This window comes from Euleptes europaea, chromosome 14, assembly GCF_029931775.1.
Source record: "Euleptes europaea isolate rEulEur1 chromosome 14, rEulEur1.hap1, whole genome shotgun sequence".
In the NCBI taxonomy this organism is placed as follows: Eukaryota; Metazoa; Chordata; class Lepidosauria; order Squamata; family Sphaerodactylidae; genus Euleptes; species Euleptes europaea.
In genome coordinates, this window is record NC_079325.1 from 49,337,774 (window position 1) to 49,356,719 (window position 18,946).

At 48.8% G+C, this 18,946-nt stretch overlaps 1 protein-coding gene and 1 non-coding gene across 2 annotated transcripts in view; both read right to left on the bottom strand.

Annotated features, from left to right (window-relative positions):
* The window catches only part of COL27A1 (collagen type XXVII alpha 1 chain), a 349,655-nt gene that overhangs the window by 242,089 nt on the left and 88,620 nt on the right, over positions 1-18,946 (bottom strand). The window contains exons 10-12 of the mRNA XM_056860156.1: positions 17,778-17,822; positions 7,976-8,029; positions 4,398-4,442 (exon numbers count right to left, since the gene is read on the bottom strand). Coding sequence (XP_056716134.1) covers positions 4,398-4,442; positions 7,976-8,029; positions 17,778-17,822 — 144 coding nt within the window. The remainder of the gene's footprint in view (positions 1-4,397; positions 4,443-7,975; positions 8,030-17,777; positions 17,823-18,946) is intronic.
* TRNAI-GAU (transfer RNA isoleucine (anticodon GAU)) lies at positions 8,628-8,699 on the bottom strand. Its single transcript has one exon. It is a non-coding gene; the product is annotated as a tRNA-Ile (tRNA).

The window sequence follows — 18,946 nt, forward strand, 5'->3', positions numbered from 1 at the left end:
CAGCTTACCACTCTGCGCCATGAGGCTCCAGGACAGTTAGGCCAGGCAAACCAAATGTACTCCCCCCTCTTTTTCTGCTAAGGCACTGACAGTGTCAGAGAGAGGAAAGACTAAATGTGGGCTGAGCCAGGAAAGCTGAGGGTAAGGGTCTCTGCTTCTCCTTGTAAAAAGGAAAAAGGTAAAGGTCCCCTGTGCAAGCACCGGGTCATTCCTGACCCATGGGGTGATGTCACATCCCGGCATTTCCTAGGCAGACTTTGTTTGTGGGATGGTTTGCCAGTGCCTTCCCCAGTCATCTTCCCTTTACCTCCAGCAAGCTGGATACTCATTTCACCAACCTCAGAAGGATGGAAGGCTGAGTCAACCTTGAGCCGGCTACCTGAAACCAACTTCCGTCGGGATCAAACTCAGGTCGTGAGCAGAGCTTGGACTGCAGTACTGCTGCTTACCACTCTGCGCCACGGGGCTCTCCTCATACATGGGGCTTCTCCTTGTACAGAATGGCAAAATGGCTGCCACAACGAAGTCTAAGATTGACCCAATAGGGCTGGGAGCCCAAGGAAAAGGCCCTTCACCAGTTCTAAGGCTCACCACCCTTTCCAGTTAGAAAAATCTGACTAATCTCAAACCTAAATCTTTCAACTGCATTGGGAGTATTGTCTCCATAGAAGATGTGGAATCTCACGGTAATGGAAACAGCTGAGATTCTCAAAGCAGATAAAAAGAGAAAGCACCTTTTCCAGGTTCTAAATCCCTCCTTCTTACACACAGAGATTTTCCTTTGTTTAAGTTCTCATACCAAATCAAAGCCACAACAGGCCTTGCTAATCCTGAAGATTTCCTTCCAACATGGAAATAAACCTAGTCTACACTGAAGCCAAGTAGATACTTACTAGTAAACCCTGACATTTTAGCTCGTCTTTTGAATTCTTATTTTAATATGCAACAAAAGCAGTTGTTCAGTACATTAATTTATTCCTGCTCTGTAGTGCAGGGGCTAAAAGACTGAACTGTGATCTGGGAGGATGTCAGTTCAAATCTTGCCATGATTTTGCTGGATAGCCTTTGTCAAGCTGTTCTCTCTCCCCATCTGTAGTATGAGGATAACAATATTAGCCTAACTTACAAGATTGTTAGAAGGATTACAGCAAGACAGTGTGCAAGAGTTTACTTATTTAAACATTTATAGACTGCTTTTTCTAACACAGTGATCAGCAATAAAACCATAAGTACAAAGAACTCTAAACATTACATATGACTGCTGAGCAAAATAATTTTTAGGGTGCCAAAATAAATTTAAACCCATAAAGGGTTAGAATAAATGTATGACTCCATGAATCTTAGTTTATAAAGTTTTTGTCCTGCCCTTTGTCCAAGAAGCCCACATAATTCTTCCATCCTCTGTTATACTCAAAACAACCCTGTGAGGTAGGCTGGGCTGAGAGTGTACAACTAGCCCAAAGTCCCCTAGGAGCTTAAAGCCTGAATGGGAATTTGAACCTGAGCCTCCCTCCTCCCAGTCCAAGCAAACAACAAAAATGCTTGGCCCATCATGGTTGACTATAAATCGTTTGCAGACTAGGTAGGGTGTTGGAAGTCTGAAGATTACGCAAACTTGAGATTAATGTAAAATGCTACTTTTATAAAAGGATTTTTTTTAAAAAAACGGTTAATAAATCCTAGATTCGGAAGTAGGGTTGGCATCAGAGACTGGCATGTTTAGGCACCTGCCGTTGCCCACAGCTTTGCAGAAATCTCCTCCCCCAACTGAAAATGCCGGCTCAGTCTTCCAGTTCCCCAGTGGCAGATGTGCTTGGAGGCAGTGAAGGGGGCTTCAGAGCAAGAGAACTGCCTTCTGCCTCCTCCTCTAGGTCTTCTAATCAGCCTAGAGGCTTCTGCAGCATGTCAGGGACTCTTAGACATGCCAGCTCTGACGTAGCCAAAAAGAGTGTGATAGAGTCCCTCCAGCATAGTCATATTGCAAGGGGCCGGGCCTGCGATTGGTGTGGGGAGGGGGGAGACACAGGGCCACAACTGGGGGTGGGGCTTGCAGCCATGATCGGGATTGGGGAAGAAGGGAACTGCAGTAGAGGGGTCCAACATACAGCCGGCCCTGGCAGGAAGATTTATTTGCGGGAGAGAATCCCACAACTCCCCAGAGAAAACGGTCTATTGGTATAAACAAAAATGATTGCTATTCTAAGGCAGGAAAAAAAGAAAGGAGGGGAAAAGAAAGAGGTTTCTGAATGGAAGATTGCAAAAGCCAAAAGAACAGCTGGAAAACATTGAGCGTACAGGCCCACTATATGCAAACCGCATCAGAAACCCTAACCAGACCCCATACCTAACAACTGTTGCCTTGTTTAGCTTACTCGAGGCAGACAGTTTCTGCAGACTCTTTACAGTAATATGCTCTGGATGCCTGTGATGTAACCAGTGGACAGTAACCCTGGCCAATGTGGTCATTCTCCTGCCTCTCCTTCCAGCCTTTCATTTATTTTATAGAATATTAAGCACATGGGGAATTGGCAGTTGCGCTCATGTGTCATTTATTGTGAGAGAGATCAAAAGAAAATTGGCATAGGGATGCAAGAAGGCACGTATCTGAGCACAGGGCTACAGTGTGTGCATGGGCCGGGGGTGGGGGTGAACAGACAGGGAAGAAGGGGTGCATTTTTCGATGTGTGGGCGTTTTGTAAGACAAGAAGCTTCCTGAGCTTCAGAAAGCCACAAATAGGTATACGTGTTGGGAAGGAAGACAGAGGCTCAGGCAACACAAACAGATTTTCCCCCTACGATAAAAACATCAATGATAAAGACATCAATAGGGACAGTGCAGCATTTAGGGCTGCCAAGCCCCCGAATGGGGTGGTGCATCCCCTGCCCCAAATTCCTGTTCCCCACCATCAAATGGTGGGAAAACTTTTAAATAAATAAAAGATTTAAAAAAAAATTCAAACTCACCAGGATCACCCCATGCAATGCTATCACTTCCCAAGAATATCTGGAAGTGATGGCAGTAGCTCTAGGAATCACCAGTTTTACCATAGAGTTTCCAGCAAATCCTAGAGCTATCGCCATTGCTTCCGGGTATGCTGGCGACGCACTGGCTTGTAGCGCCACAGGGGCCACTCAGCTTGGCTTGCTCTAGGCCGCTTTCACTTCCCAGCCTGCCCCTGCATCCTGCCATCTTTTCCTCTGGCACAAAAGCGAGGACAGGTGATCTCAAAGAATTCCCATCACTGTCCTGTCCCACGTGGCTTTTTTGCCCATTCAGACCTCCCAATCACTGGCATGACCCCTTTGGGTGTCCAAAGCCTTCCTGTTGGAGCTAATGGAAGGATCCAACCCAGGGTACACACGCACACAAATACAACTTTGTAAATTAACCCCACCCTCCCCACAAAAGTCCAGCATCCTGAGGACCAAATTTGTTCTCCCGGAGACATTCTATACTGAAAGGAGCTGAGAAACCGTTAAAGAGAGAAAATGTGAGATGGGGGAATTGATCTGCTGATGCCACTGGGAGCTTAGCGTCCTAATGCGGGAGATTTGGGGGAAGGGATTTTAAAAATGTTCCCTCTCCCTTTATTTATTTTGGGCCTGCAGCTAGTGTGATTCTAGAATTCACATGGGATCCTAGTGGTGTGAAATCTATGCAAAGGGAAACATTAACCAGAGACCAAATAGGGATCAGAAGGGTGGGTAGACTGCCCTCGGGGCTGCAAACCCTAATCCCACACCATGGTCTATTTATTTAATAAGACATGTTTTCCCCACAACTCTCAAGACTGCATGTGTGGGAAACAATCAATATACCTGCAGTGTCACAATTTTGGATTAAGCCCACAGAGGTTATGCTTGGGCCCCAACAGCAACCATACCATGCTGGATAACAGACCTCTCAGTCTCCAAAAGCCTGCCAGAAGTGGGGTTGAACCAGGACATGCCAATTTGGGGAATTTAGAGGGCTGCTCATGTCAAAAATCACCCACAAAAGTACACTTTTGGGATGAACTGACGGATTTTTGAGGAACTCGGATGCCCAGTTTTGCTCACTTTGGTGATGTCTGCACTTAAAACAGTCGGCTTCTTCAGAACCCATTTGACCACCATAGCCTCCCCCAAAAAACTATGACAGCGTTGGTTTCATAAGCTCGCTGAGAATTCTTAAGAGCCTTAATGGTTTAGATCTTTAGTCCGGATGTACCCTTTTACGGAAACATAGTTCTTGGCCTGGATGCTAAACCAAATATCACCAACAAGGAACAAAAAGGGGGAAAAAACACATCCACACAAAAAGAACTACACACGATTTAAAATCCCCCTCTACAAGTCCCCACCCTCCACCCCAAGTACCATCTTTAGTCTACATAATAGACGAAGAAAAACTTTACCGGCCTACCCATCTTGCCCCTCTTCCCAGGAACTCCGGGGATCCCCTGTAAATCAAAGAGACAGAGGGAAAAATCGTTAAAAGTCTGATGGAGGCTGGAAAGAAACAACAAAATCTAAACCAAAACAAAGGAAGTTTTTTTTTTTTTAAGCATCTAATTATGGCAAGATTGTTACGGGCCAAAATGTCAAATACTCCAGCTGCAAGAACAAGTGGAAGGGGAAAGAAAGAGCTAAGTTTCGCCCATGAGGGGTCATGATCCCTCGGCTGGAGTGCGCAGCCTGTACCCACCCAGGGCCAAACGTGGAGACCGAGCTTTGCAGAAGGAATAATTAAGCTACTGGTCTGGAACCAAACCAAGGCCAAGCTCAGGCGCTTGCTAGAGAACCTCTGTTTGTGTTTCTTATTTGGTGACTCAAGCATTAAAGCAGCAGCTCCGAAGGACTAGCCAATTCCTCCCGTCCCCAGAGACCCGACTTCTTGCTGAGGTCTCTTGTTTGTCAGTGACACTGAGGGGAACAGATTTCACACAGAAGGACCTTGTCCTCGAGGCAAATTGCCCCGAGGACCTCTCACCCGTCCCATTTCTCTGCCGTGCTGATCTTTGCCTGCCCTCTGGTCGCCTCTTGTTGAGACACAGCCAAGATTCTCAGCTGAGAGCTTACGTTTCAGTCCCATCTCTCTTCACTAGTTCATTGAGAATTCAACTATCAAGTGCACCATTTGCTCAGGGTCCAACGAGACATTGGGAAATTCATGACTGGATCTTCTCAGTGCTTTAAAAAAGTCAACTGCAGTTGCTTTCAGCCCCAAGTCAGGTCATAACCTTTTGAGGACCAAGGCTTAATCCTTTTTTGCTTATTTTACTCACACTGCGTGATAGTCCATCACTGCGTATCATTTAAAAAGACAGGCAAAAGAGGAGGGCCCATCTTTTTCCTCTTCAAGCAGCCAACAGTGTGGAGAATTGGTTTTGACTGGTGACACACCATGTGGGGATAGAACTGTTAAACCTCTTCTGCCCCTGTCCTGTAGCCCTGACCCAAATGAAGGCCTTACACGGTTGAAAGTGCTATTTACCAAATCACTAGAAAGATCCAATCCGGGATCTTCTGGCACCTCATCAGTTTTGACCCTAACTTCACCAATTCTTAGTGGGTAGACGTGTTAGTCTGTTTGCAGTAGTCAAAAAGGGCAAGAGTCCAGTAGCACCTTAAAGACGAACAAAAATATTTTCTGGTAGGGTATGAGCTTTCGTGAGCCACACGAAAGCTCATACCCTACCAGAAAATATTTTTGTTAGTCTTTAAGGTGCTACTGGACTCTTGCCCTTTTTGACTTCACCAATTCTTGTCAGGCACAACTTCAGTAAAGAGCATCTCCCCAAAAGATGATAAACATGCCTTTTGGTTTGAACCGGGTCGCTTCTGTAATGCTCACTACACAGAACAGGAAATGGAAAGAGTAATATATGTATTTTTAGAACAAATGCACATTCTGGCCGATGCGTTCTCCTTCAATTTTATAGACTTGGAAATCACAAGACATGATTTCAGTGTCATGTGCAAAGATGACCTAAGTCATTACACCCTGACGTGTTCTGTATCACTTATGTCAAACTTTCTAGAACATAACAACACCCTTTGACCAAAGGACCAGTTGGTCCAGCATTCTGTATCCAACAGTGACCAGCCAGAGGCCTCCTGGAAGCTAAACAGCCAGTAGCGAAGGCCTTTCCCTGCTGCTCGTTCTCCAGGAACCGATGTTCAGAGGCAGACATAACCTGAGCTTTTAAAATGTTCCAGCTCCCTGACAGGGGAAGAGATACAACATGAAATACAGCAAGAAGCTCAGCGTGCCTACGGGGTGTGGCTTCACACAAGCCCACCATGCGCTTACCATGTGCTTTCGCAGTGTACACATTGTGGCTACCATGCGTAAAGGGGCTACGTGTGTCCTTTTCATCACAGGATCATGATGAAAAATGCTGTGGGGAGCTGAGGCAATCACAGTTCTTTGCGACGTGTTTGTGGGCTGAACAGTAAACATGTAGGGACATGAGAGCTTTCAGCTGCCTCTCACTTTGTGGGTGTAAAGTGCCCTCAAATCGCAGCCAACTTATGGCGACCCCTTTTTGGGGTTTTCATGGCAAGAGACTAACAGAGGTGGTTTGCCAGTGCCTTCCTCTGCACAGCAACCCTGGTATTCCTTGGTGGTCTCCCATCCAAATACTAACCAGGGCTGACCCTGCTTAGGTTCTGAGATCTGATGAGATCAGGCTAGAAACCCACAAGATATTGCCTGTCAAGGACCCTTCAATCCCATTGATATTAACAGCATTTAAGAATCTAATGAGACCACAGGAGAGAGCACAAACATGAAAACTGGCGTAAGATGAAATTAAACAAATCAAAAAGGGGAACAAATCAGATGCTGTTTCAGAGGGTGGCTGCATTGGTCTGCAGTAGAACAGTCAGATTCAAACCCAGTAACACCTTAGAGACCAAGATTTGGTGGTTGGGGGGGGGGGTATAAGCTTCTGAGAGTCAAAGCTCCCTTCATCAGATACCATATGCGCCAGCGTGGTGTCGTGGTTAAGAGCAGCGGACTCCAATCTGGAGAACCGGGCTTGATTCCCCGCTCCTCCACATGAAGCCTGCAGGGTGACCTTGGGCTTGTCCCAGTTCTCTCCGAACTCTCTCAGCCCCACCTACCTCACAAGGTGTCTGTTGTGGGGAGGGGAAGGGAAGGTGATTGTAAGCCGCTTTGAGACTCCTTAAAGGTAGAGGAAAGCGGGGTATAAAAACCAACTCTTCTCTAATCTGGAGAGCTGGGTTTGATTCCCCACTCCTCCACATGAGTGATGGACGCTAATCTGGTGAACCAGATTGGCTTCCCCACTCCTACACATGAAGCCAGCTGGGTGACCTTGGGCTAGTCACAGCTCTAGAGCTCTCTCAGCCCCACCTACCTCACAGGGTGTCATTTGTGGGGAGGGGAAGGAAAGGTGATTGTAAGCCAGTTTGATTCTTCCTTTAGTGGTAGAGAAAGTCAGCATATAAAAACAAACTCTTCTCCTCCTCCTCCACTGTGCCTGAATTGGACTCTTGAAAGCTTATACCACAAAAATCTTGTTGGCCTCTAAGGTGCTACTGGACTCTACTAGAATCTAGCAAATTGGAGCAATTCTTCACGGAATGCACAGCTCTCTTGCTTGTTCTCTTAGCATCTGAAAAGATGAAGGATCCAAAACGAGGGGAGAGTGAGAGTATGTGACGCTGTATTCAGAAAAAATTTGGAAAAGGCCTGCTCTTTTCATAGCAGAGAAAATAGAGGATGAGATACACAAGAAAAGGAGCGTAGCGGACCGGGTGTTCAGAGGACCACAAGCAAAGACGATGTCAAAAAACAGCAGGAACATTAAAGAGAGGAAGAACTTGACTCCACCGAGAGAGGAAAGCCGGGAGAACACCACATGAGAGGACAAACAAGACCCCAAGGATGGCGGTGGTGAGAACACATGGTGCTTTTCGGCATGAAGGGGGACACCACAAAACTTTCCCCTACAGAAATACTCACTCGTTCTCCATCAGCACCTGGCAACCCAAACAATCCTGGTGGACCAATGTACCCCTGTAGGGGGGGAAAGGGAAACAAGCAGTTAAAGGCATTTCCTCCCCTCTGAAGGGGCCGAGTCCCGTCCCTTGGAAATAAGCGGCACGTCCTCCAGCGCTGGGGTCCAGGGCAGCCGTGATGAAATAAACCTTGAGGCAAGTGTATATGCCCATGGACTGCATGGTGCTGGCTTCCACGATGTAGTCCAAGGGCACATACCCTCACACCAGGGATCATGAGGACTCCGGGGAAGGAAGTCGCCAGCCAGAAGGGGCCTCCCCTGGGCTGGTTCCCGAGTGCACCTGAGAGAAACGGAGCTAGGATCCAGGTTAGCAAAGGTAAAGTTAGGCGGGCATCACTGACAAACACATCCGTGGTATCCATCTCTAAGGGCTTTAGGAGCCAAGGACAAGTGGCTCTGGGGTCTGAAGCCAGGCCCTTTCAGCCCTGCAGAGGGGAGTGCTTATCCCACATAAGTACACACACATGAAGCTGTCTTATACTGAATCAGACCCTCGGCCCATCAAAGTCAGTGTTGTCTACTCAGACCGGCAGCAGCTCTCCAGAATCTCAGGCAGAGGTCTTTCACATCACCTATTTGCCTGGTTCCTTTAACTGGAGATGCCAGGGATTGAACCTGGGACCTTCTGCATATCGAGCAGATGCTCTACCACTGAGCCACAGCCCCTCCAGCCTCCACCAGGTCTGTGAAATGGTCCATCTATTTGCCATCCTGTTTCCCACACCAACCAGCCAGATACTTCCAGCAGGGCATGAAAGCAGCAGCCCGCCCTTATTTTTCCCCACCAAAACTTGCAGAATTCACCTGAACCTCCTTCAAGGCCCTCTCAATCAATGGTCATCAGAAAATCTTTTCTTCTACTTTCTCTGCGCCATGCATTGTTTTATCACTCCCTAAGACATCGTCATTTACAAACGCACAGAAAACCCTGAGAATCTACAGACCCTTTCGCCCTATCCCCGATTCCTCCCCCTTCCCTTGCCCCCTACTACAGGCTCAATTTTTACACCGCCCTGCCTGTGACCCTTTCAGTAAGCTATCTTATTTACAATCCTACTGGGTGTCAGGTCCTGGGAGGGGGTTGGAGGTTGGATAGTCGTGCAGTCCAAGGTCGAGTTAGTGGAGATCAAAACAGAAGACCAAACACGTCCAGAAGAAGAGTCATCAATCAAGCCGAGGGTCAGAGTGCCAGTGCTGGGAGCCCATGTAACCGGAAAATGTGCTGGATATATAGGTGAGCCGTTTGCTGGGCTGATGGAAGCTTTAGACAAGGAATGAAATGGGCCATCTTGGTGAGGAGATCCACGACCACCATTGTACAGGTATATCCCAGAGATCGGGGTAATTCGGTAATAAAGTCCATGGAGATGGTGTCCCATGGACCAGCAGGTACTGGTAGGGGCTGCAGCAGCCCGGTGGGTTTCCCCGGAATATGTTTAGCCAGCCGACACGTATCACAAGAGCTGATGTAACGGGCTAGGGCTACGTCCGCACGAACCCGGGGCCACCAGAATTCACGGGTTAACAGGTGCCGGGTTTTATGTTGCCCAAAATGTCCTGCGGGGCAAGCGTCGTGGGATAGTCGAAGGACCTGGATTTGTAGGGGCCCAGCTGGTATGTAGAGGCGCCCCTGGTGTAGTAGCAGTCCTGCCTGAGTGGTGAAGTCTGGGAAGGGTTTCTCTTGGAGCTCCCAAAGGCGTTGTTGAGCCCATGGATCATTGGCCTGGTGGGTCCGAATATTTTCTTTCAAGTCGAGGTGATCTGTAGCAGCGAAGACCGACGGTGGCAGAATGGTACCGATAGGCCGATCTTGAGTGGGTGATGGAGTGTATTCTGGTTTTCGAGACAACGCGTCTGCTTTACTGTTTTGGTGGTGAGGGATGTATGAGATTCGGAAGTCAAAACGGGAAAAGAATAGAGACCACCGGATCTGACACTGGTTCAAACACCGAGTAGTCTGGAGGTGTTCCAAATTACAGTGATCGGTCAGCATCTGAACTGGGTGCTGTGCCCCTTCGAGGTGGTAGGTTTCTGAGAATAGACCGGTATATCATCTAAGTAAATGATGACGCAACGGTCCAATAAGTCTCGGAAGACGTCATTCATCAGTCTCTGAAAGACTGCGGGGGGGGTGTTAGTCAACCCAAACGGCATCACCAGGTATTCGTACTGCCCGTACCGGGTGCCAAATGCGGTCTTCCACTCATCACCTTCGCGAATCCTAACCAGGATGTAGGCACCCTGAAGATCTAGCTTGGTGTATACCTGGGCTCCCTTTAGCCGGTTTAACAGCTCAGGAATCAGTGGGAGGGGGTACCGTATCCCGTACGGTGATTTTGTTCAGAGCTCGATAATCATTACAGGGCCGCAGTTCCCCTCCCTTCTTTTTTACGAAAAGGATTGGTGCCGAAAGTGGAGAGGTTGAGGACCGAATGAAGCCTCAGGTTTGATTTTTGGAGAGAAAGCCCCGTAGTGCTTCCAATTCAGGTTCAGACATCGGATACAAGCGCCCAACTGGTAGGGGGGCTCCTGGAATTAGGACTATGACGCAATCATAGGGCCGGTGCGGGGGCAGTTTATCCGCTCCTTTCTCCTCGAAAACATCAGCATAGTCGACATACTTGGACGGCAGCAGTGGTGTCATGGTGGAGGTGGTAGCTGACAGGAGTAACGGAGATATGTGGTGCGGGCAAGGCTTCTGAAATTGGAGCTCTTGTTCCTTCCAGTTTATGAGGGGGTTGTGAGTATTGAGCCAGGAGAGTCCCAGCACTAGGGGGAACCTTGGCATGTGAGCCACATCAAACCGGATTTTCTCCGTGTGCTGATGCACCTGAAGAGTGACTGCACAGGTTTCTTGGGTTACAGGTCCTGACCGTAGGAGCCGTCCGTCAATGGCTTCCACCAGAACTAGAGTTTCTTTAGTTTGAAGGGGGATTTGGTGCTGCTTGGTAAAGTCAGCATCGATGAAACACCGAGCTGCTCCAGAGTCCAGCATGGCATGTACACAGAGCCAGCGTCCATCCAGCAGGTGGAGCTTGACGGGGATCAGGAACGGACCTTGGTTCAGAGTGAAGGGCTCAGGGGAATCAGGAGCAAGCCCCAAGTCAGGAGCCCCACTCAGACTTGGGGCGAGGCTTTTGGCGGAGGTGTTGAGACCAGGGCCCCTGTGGCCCTTGGACTGGGGCGTTTGACCAGGCACGTAGACGAGAAATGCCCGGCCTGACCACAGTACAAGCAGAGGTTCAGAGCCCGGCGTCACGCTTTTTCCTCGGGGGTGAGCCGGGGCCGTGTTGCTCCCAGCTTCATTGGTTCCACTTCGTCTCCTCTGCTGCTAGCCGGCGCTGAGCACGGCAGGAATGCTGTAACTCGGGATGCTCCTGGAGGTCTACGGCCAGCACGGGCTTGGCGACGGCCTTGCAACCGGCCATCAATACGGAGGCATAAGGCGATAAGGTCTTGTAGGATGGAGAGGCGGTCTACCCGGGCCAATTCATCGAGTACTTCATCGGCCAACCCTTCCACATATTGATCCATCAAGGCCACTTCATTCCAGTTCAAATATTGAGCTAAGAGCCAAAACTCTGTGGTGTAGGGAGCCACTGCCTCCTTCCCTTGTTTCAGAGCTCTTATCTTCCGGTTGGCTGAGGCTGCTTGTTGGGGGTTTGCAAAAGCAGCAGAAAAATAGTCTAGAAACCCCTGGAATTTGGTGAGTAAAGGAGAAGAGCCAACCAATAACGGAGTTGCCCATTTGGCCGCCTGCCCCTTTAAGAGACTGATGATAAAGCAAACCTTGGTTTTATCTGAGGGGAAATCCTGTGCCCGTAACTCAATATAGAGCTTGCACTGAGCCAAGAAAGCAGCAAATTCCTCTACATTGCCTCCAAATTTTTCTGGGGGACTCACCGGGCATCTGGGCTGAGGAACGGCTGCAGCTTGTTGGTGCAGTTGTTATTGCTGCAGATGAGCGACGGCCTGGGTCAGTTGCTGCACCTGTTGCAGCAGGTCAGACATCGTGGGCCCGGCTGCAGCTTCCAATCTTTGCAGTCAGCCGGTTGCAATAAGGAAGGAGAGTGGGAGTTGTAGGTGGTGGAAGCAATCTGTCAGGTCCCGGGCAGGGCTAGGAGGCTGGGTAGTCCAAGGTCGAGTTAGTGGAGATCAAAACAGGAGTCCAAATGCGTCCAGAAGAAGAGTCATCAATCAAGCCGAGGGTCAGAGTGCCAGGAATTCAAGCCGGTCAGAGAGAGGGTCAGGAGCCGAAGTGGATGCGAAGCAGCCGGAAACTGAATCGTTGCTTCCACGGAGAAACCTTTCAACAGCCTGGGATTATATGACCCTCCGGTAGTGCGCTCATTAGCCCCATCAATTACCTAGCCTGGCTCCTCTCAGTATTCAGGGCTTTGTGTCCGTCTATACTCCCGTGCCTGCTTGTGACGGGTAGCTAAGTCTTTGCGTAATCTTTCCCGAAGCCTATCTATCCGAGGGGGTGAATCTTCTATCCTTGCCGGCTGACTCTCCTCATCGTTAATCATGAGAGGAGTGGGAACTTCTGACTCCGACGGAGGCAAACTGCCAACTTCAGAGGAGACAGAGGCCCCCGCCTCTGCCTCTGTTACCAACTCAGCCGGGATCTGTGTCTGTTCAGTATCTAGATCCCTGCTGCTCACGACACTGGGTAACAGATTGTCACTAGACAGGGAATTTGTTTTCCTCCAGATTTGCAAGCAATGCAGTGGATTTCTTTTGAGCATCCCTTTAACCTGACCTCTGACTCATACCACCTTCAGGTAAACCATTCAGAATCTCCACACTCCAGGGAAAATTCCAATAGCTTCCTTTGGAGCTTGACACCATATGAGCCAAGGATTCCAACCTGAAAGCTCTTTTCACAGCCAGGGCTAGGCTCCAGAAGTTGCAAAATGAAAAAGGCACGAGTGCTTCTGAGAATATACAGAGTGCCCTTCAGTCACTACTGAGTGATCGTCGTTTCCCCCCTAGCTTCAGGGATTAAGGGTCAGGACACGCATCTCAGCTTCTGTCCCGGCAAGTCCTCCAGCGCTGGAGTCCAGCGCCGGCACGTCTCATTTTAGAAATTTACCTCGGAAACAACCACTTCTCCCCAGTCATTATGTGCTGAAACGTGCTTAGTTTCTCCATGCGAGGCAGAAGCAGGCTCATTCCAGAGCGGCTCATCATTACAGGATATCAAACGGCTGATCAGCCCCTTCCCCCCACCTCCTTCCCTCCCGAAAAGAATGAAAATGGCCTACGGGGTCAACTTTTGTTTATCGCTTGCAATTTTCCTGGTGAAGGGAGCCAGCTGGTAGCATTTACTGCTCATCGGGAGAGAAGCACATGACAGAGAGGGAGGCGTCTTCATGGGTGCAGAGTACCGTAATGATTTATAGTTGCAACTGGAGAGCAGGAGGTGGTTAACCGGAGATCTACGTCTTTCAAAGGGGGGGAGGAGCCTTGCTTCTCAATGGAAAACCTCAGCATCAGCTAGGCAAGAGCCAAATAGTTTCTTTTGCATGTGGATGCTAGATGTTGGTTTGTCGCCTCAAACAGGAATGTAAAAATCAGTTCTGAAAGTTCATCAGGACTGTCCTATGGACAGAAGAAAAGCCTTGCTGGATCAGAGTCAAGGTCCCGCTGGTTCAGCATCCTGTTTCCAACATTGGCCAGCCAGATGCTTTTGAGAAGGCCCCAAGTGGGGGACACTGCCTTCCCTTGTTGTTCATATTGGTATTCAGTGGTAGACTGCCTCTGGATATAGAGGTTCCATTCTTAGCTATCATGGTTAAGAGCAACAGACAGAGCACAGACTTATCTAATCTTTTATATCTTGCCGTGCATGGTAAAACCAAAGGCTGCTCTGCCACAGTAATCTATTTCCAGCAGTGGCTGGACAAATGCTTCCAAGAAGTCCACGAGTGGGACACAGAAGCAACAATGCTTGCCCACAGTGCCCTGCAGGCAACTCAGATTCAAAGGCAAATTGCCTCCAAACCCAGGGGCAAGCATGTCTAATAGCTGTCGATATAAATCCCTTTTAAAGTCATCTAACCCATCACCACATCAAATTCCTTACAGTAGGTACATGGGCCCTTTATGCAGGGACGTTTCCCCACGGTCACCCCTGCCAACTGCTTTGGGGCTTCCTTTTGATTATGCATGCCTTTTCCACCCATCAGAGGTCACCTCGCTCTCCCCGCGCCTTTTGCCCGTGGTTTCCAGATGCTGTTTTAGCCAGAATCTGGAAAACACGGGCAAAACGCGTGGGGGGAGCGAGGCGACCTCTGACGGGCAGAAAAGGCATGCATAATCAAAAGGAAGCCCCGAAGCAAACGGCAGGGGTGACCACCGGGAAACGTCCCTGCATAAAAAGCCATGCTGTGCGGGATGGAGGGGATGCAGCCTGCAGAGCAAATATGACTTGCAAATACAAAGCCATCCTTCCAAGCAAGAGTGATGCCCACAGAGTCCCTTGCAGATGGGCCTGGCCAATCCAAAAGGCTTCCTGTGTGTGTGAAGTGCCGTCAAGTCGCAGTCGACTTATGGCGACCCCTTTGGGGGTTTTCATGGCAAGAGACTAACAGAGGTGGTTTGCCAATGCCTTCCTCTGCACAGCAACCCTGGTATTCCTTGGTGGTCTCCCATCCAAATACTAACCAGGACTGACCCTGCTTAGCTTCTGAGATCTGACGAGATCAGGCTAGCCTGGGCCATCCAGGTCAGGAAAAGGCTCCTACTACCTACCAATTACAGGGGGCAACACTGTACACTCCTAGTTCCTTCCTGTACCTGCAGAGGGCTCTGAGGCCAGAGCCCAAACCTAGTTAGCAGGGTCCCAGCAGGGATCCTGGAACAAATCTTGGAGACCCTGTGACACTGACTTAGCAGATTCAGCTGTTCTGGAGAACCACTACTTTATGTTTCAGGATAACTACAGAGTGTAGCTCCCAAACCATAATCCCTGTTCCACTACCACCCACTCCCATGGTACTAAATTTCACTGTTCCCACTACCCACCCACCTGCCACAAATTTTCCTAGCAGGAACATCTGTTGGTCCCAACCTCTCTCAGTATGGATCCCCCCACCATAAAATTGATCGGTGTTTTAAAGATATCACACAATCCCCTGTTCAATCCCCTGTTCTTCCACTGCCTTAGGCAGGGGGAGGACAGGTCAAGGAGAAAGGTGGGGAGGTTCAATCCTAGCATCTCCACTTAAAGGGACAAGGCAGGTAGGTGATGTGAAAGACCTCCGCCTGAGACCCTGAAGAGCCACTGCCGGTCTGAGTAAATACTGACTTTGATGGACCAAGGGTCTGCTTCAGTATAAGGCAGCTTCATGTGTTCATCTCCCTGAGTCATGGAGAAGGTGAGGGGTCTGTAAAAGTAAAGGTAGCTGTGCAAGCACTGGGTCATTACTGACCCATGGGGTGAAGTCACATCCTGACGTTTACTAAGCAGACTATGTTTAATGGGGTGGTTTGCCATTGCCTTCCCCAGTCGTCTACACTTAACCCCCAGCAATCTGGGTACCCATTCTACCGACCTCAGAAGGATGGAAGGCTGAGTCAACCTTGAGCCGGCTACCTGATTCCAACTTCTGTTGGGATCGAACTCAGATCGTGAGCAGAGCTTTGCCTGCAGTACTGCAGTTTACCACTCTGAGCTACGGGGCTCTGTAGAGCTATATAAATGCACTCAATCCTCTGCCCCCTAGTATTCACCTGTAAGCATTGTCTCCGCAAAAGCCTTCCACTCCTTCCTAGATATGCATGCCCTGCCCAAGCAAACAATAACAGTGGCCCGGTAGGATAGCCAGGCCATGAAGCCAGGAGCCAGAAAGAAAGACCTTTCCCCAACTGCATTCATGTCCAGCCAGATCTGGAGAGACACTGGAGATATGCTACATAAACCCCTCAGCCCACAACCATCATGGGCCAGGCATTCACAGTCATTGCAAAGGGGTAGCCATAGAAGTCTATTGTAGCAAAACCAAACAAAAGTCCAGTGGCACCTTAAAGCCTACCAACATTTATTTCGACATCAGCTTTCATAAGTTACAAAAGCTCACAGAGAAATAAATGTTGGTAGCCTTTAAGGTGCCACTGGACTTTGTTGTCCAAAAAGCCAATCGTTCGTCACCAGACGCATGAGAATGCCGGTTTTAGGGGGCCAAAGAACAAGTTGGCAGCCCTCATGATTGGAAGCACGTTATTTATTGGATACATTTATATACTGCCTTTCTGCCTCTGCATTCAGAGCAGAATACGGCTCAGAGGTTGCCTCGCTCTCCCCCGTTTCCTTGCATTTTGCCAGCGTTTTCTGGATGCTGGTTAAACACAAATCCAGAAAACGCGGGGAAACGCAGAGGGAGAGCAAGGTGACCTCCTGACGGTCGGAAACTGCATGCATAATCAAAGCAAAGCCCCAAAGTAGTTGGCAGGATGACCATGAGGAAACAGCCATGCATAATGGCCCTAGAGTCTCAGGGAGAAATGTGGACTCTAAATGAAGTAAATATATCTGCAAATGTATGCAGAGTTAATGGTTGTCTTTAATTGCTCGCAACTATGATTGGCCAACTTTTCTTCCAAGAGGTAGCAGCCCTAGTTGCTTTGCAAATTATTCTTCAGTGAAATCTGAAGGTCAGTTTGCCTAGGGAAGAAAGAAATGTCTGCTTTGCCACAGAGGAGTCCTTTAGGAAGAAGAGGGGAAGAGGCTGCAACAACTCTCCTTCCTACACCTCCCATGGGAGTCACTGGTACACTGTGTCCTCTCCAAGCCCCACCAGCCATTCTAGTGGCATTTGCAGAAGCAGGGAAGATGGGAAGAGAAGTCCTGAAAGGCTAGCAGGTCTGGTGAGACACCAACTCTAATGCAGAATGGGTTCCAGATGCCCCAAGGCAAACAAGCCCACCAAGAATTGAAAGCAAAAGAAGAAAGCAGGCCACACCCATTGAGGAAGGGCAGCCTGTTAACATTTATCTCTGCCACCATGAGAACTGGCAACTTGCTCTTCTTTTCATATGAAAGCTGGGATTCTCACATATCCTTTGAACTCCAGAACGAGCCCTAATATTTGACTGGTGCATCCTACTGCATACAGCAGTGTCTTCTAACAGCTCCGTATTACATATTCAGACATTCTAATAAGCATAAGAGGACTAAAAAGGGTGGCCAACCTCCAGGTACTAGCTAGAGATCTCCTGCTATTAAAACTGATCTCCAGCCGATAGAGATCAGTTCACCTGGAGAAAATGGCCGCTTTGGCAATTGGACTCTATGGCATTGAAGTCCCTCCCCAAATCCCTCCCTTTTCAGGCTCCACCCCCAAAATCTCCCACTGATTGAGAAGAGGGACCTGACAACCCTAGGACTAAAGGGCAAACTACATGTTATGTGCAAATACATGAAACAAAGCAGAGGGGAGGGAATTCAAAGGGCTTTCACGGCTAGTTGCTTCTTTGCTCCAAGTGGACACCCACACCAGCTGCATTCCCCCTTGCTGGGTTCCAGATACTAAATGGCTGGTTGGGCAAGGGTTAGACACCTTTCCCCTCCCACCCTCCCCATGCCCCTGCTCAATCTGCCCCATCCCTTCCAAAACTCTTTTTCAACTTAAAAAGCAAACAAACAATGGCCATCAGGACTCCACGCCTTTGGGTGTAATGTGCAGTTTGGTCTTCGTGGCCAGTGGAATGCAGATGTAGAAAGAGTTGTCTCTTACTTACCCGGCTGCCTTTTGGACCAGGCTCCCCTATAGGTCCAGGTAAACCCTGAAACACAAGAGAGGGGGGAAAAACAAAAACAAAGACAGATAAATGTGGAGATGTTACAACTTTTAACTCTGACAAACAGTGCCAGATAAGAGGCTCCTCTGTGATTTGGGAGCTAATCCAAGAGATAGCTACAAAGGAATTTTTAAAAAAAAATCATCATCACCCGCATGAAAACAAATAACCCAATTGTTACAGGGAGATGACTCTGCAGAAATCATATTTAAATAGACCCAGGCGTTCATTCCAGTTTCATTCCAAAGCAGCCGAACTACAACCGCGGATCATGTTGGATATGAAAAGGCAGAAGGAATGCCAACATCAGATAGCAAAATAAGCCACTCACACATACATTACATTTTAAACCCTTGGCTCTTATTGATGAGAGGACAATGGTTGCACTTATCGCCAGGTAACTGGAAGCTATACTTACATTAGGTGCACCCCATGCCTGGGCTGATGGGAAAGGCCCCCTGATTTCAATTAGAGGGATCCCCTGCTGACAGGGATGAGAGGCAGGTAGCAACTGTACCCCTGAACCCTCCTTCGTGGAGCCTGCACAGACTATTCAAGAATATGCTGAGTCACTCACATCTGACACCCGGCCAAATGGCAATTAACGAAGTTCAGAGCTATCTGTGAGTATTAGCTACCAGAGCTCCACTGAACATCCGGGTGGGAATGTAGTATATCTCTAAATACTAGCTGCCGGGGTCTGGGAAGTAGGGTTGCCAGGTCCCTCTTTGCCATGGGTGGGAGGTTTTGGGGGCGGAACCTGAGGAGGGTGGAGTTTGGGGAGGGACTTCAATGCCAAAGAGTCCAATTGCCAAAGTGGCCATTTTCTCCAGAGGAACTGATTACTATTGGCTGGAGATCAGTTGTACTGATCAGTTGTACCTAGAAGTTGGCAACCCTACTGGGGAGGCAAACAAAAGAGAGAGCTGTTGCCTTCCTCTATATATTTTCATCTTTGTTCCCTCCCTTCCTCCAAGGAGCTCAAGAACATGGCTGTCCCCTCCTCCGTTTTATCCTCACAGCAATGTTGTGAGGGAGGTTAGGCCAAGAGAATGTGGCTGGTCCAAGATCATCCAACAATTAATGGAGATCTGGATTCAGATCTCCCC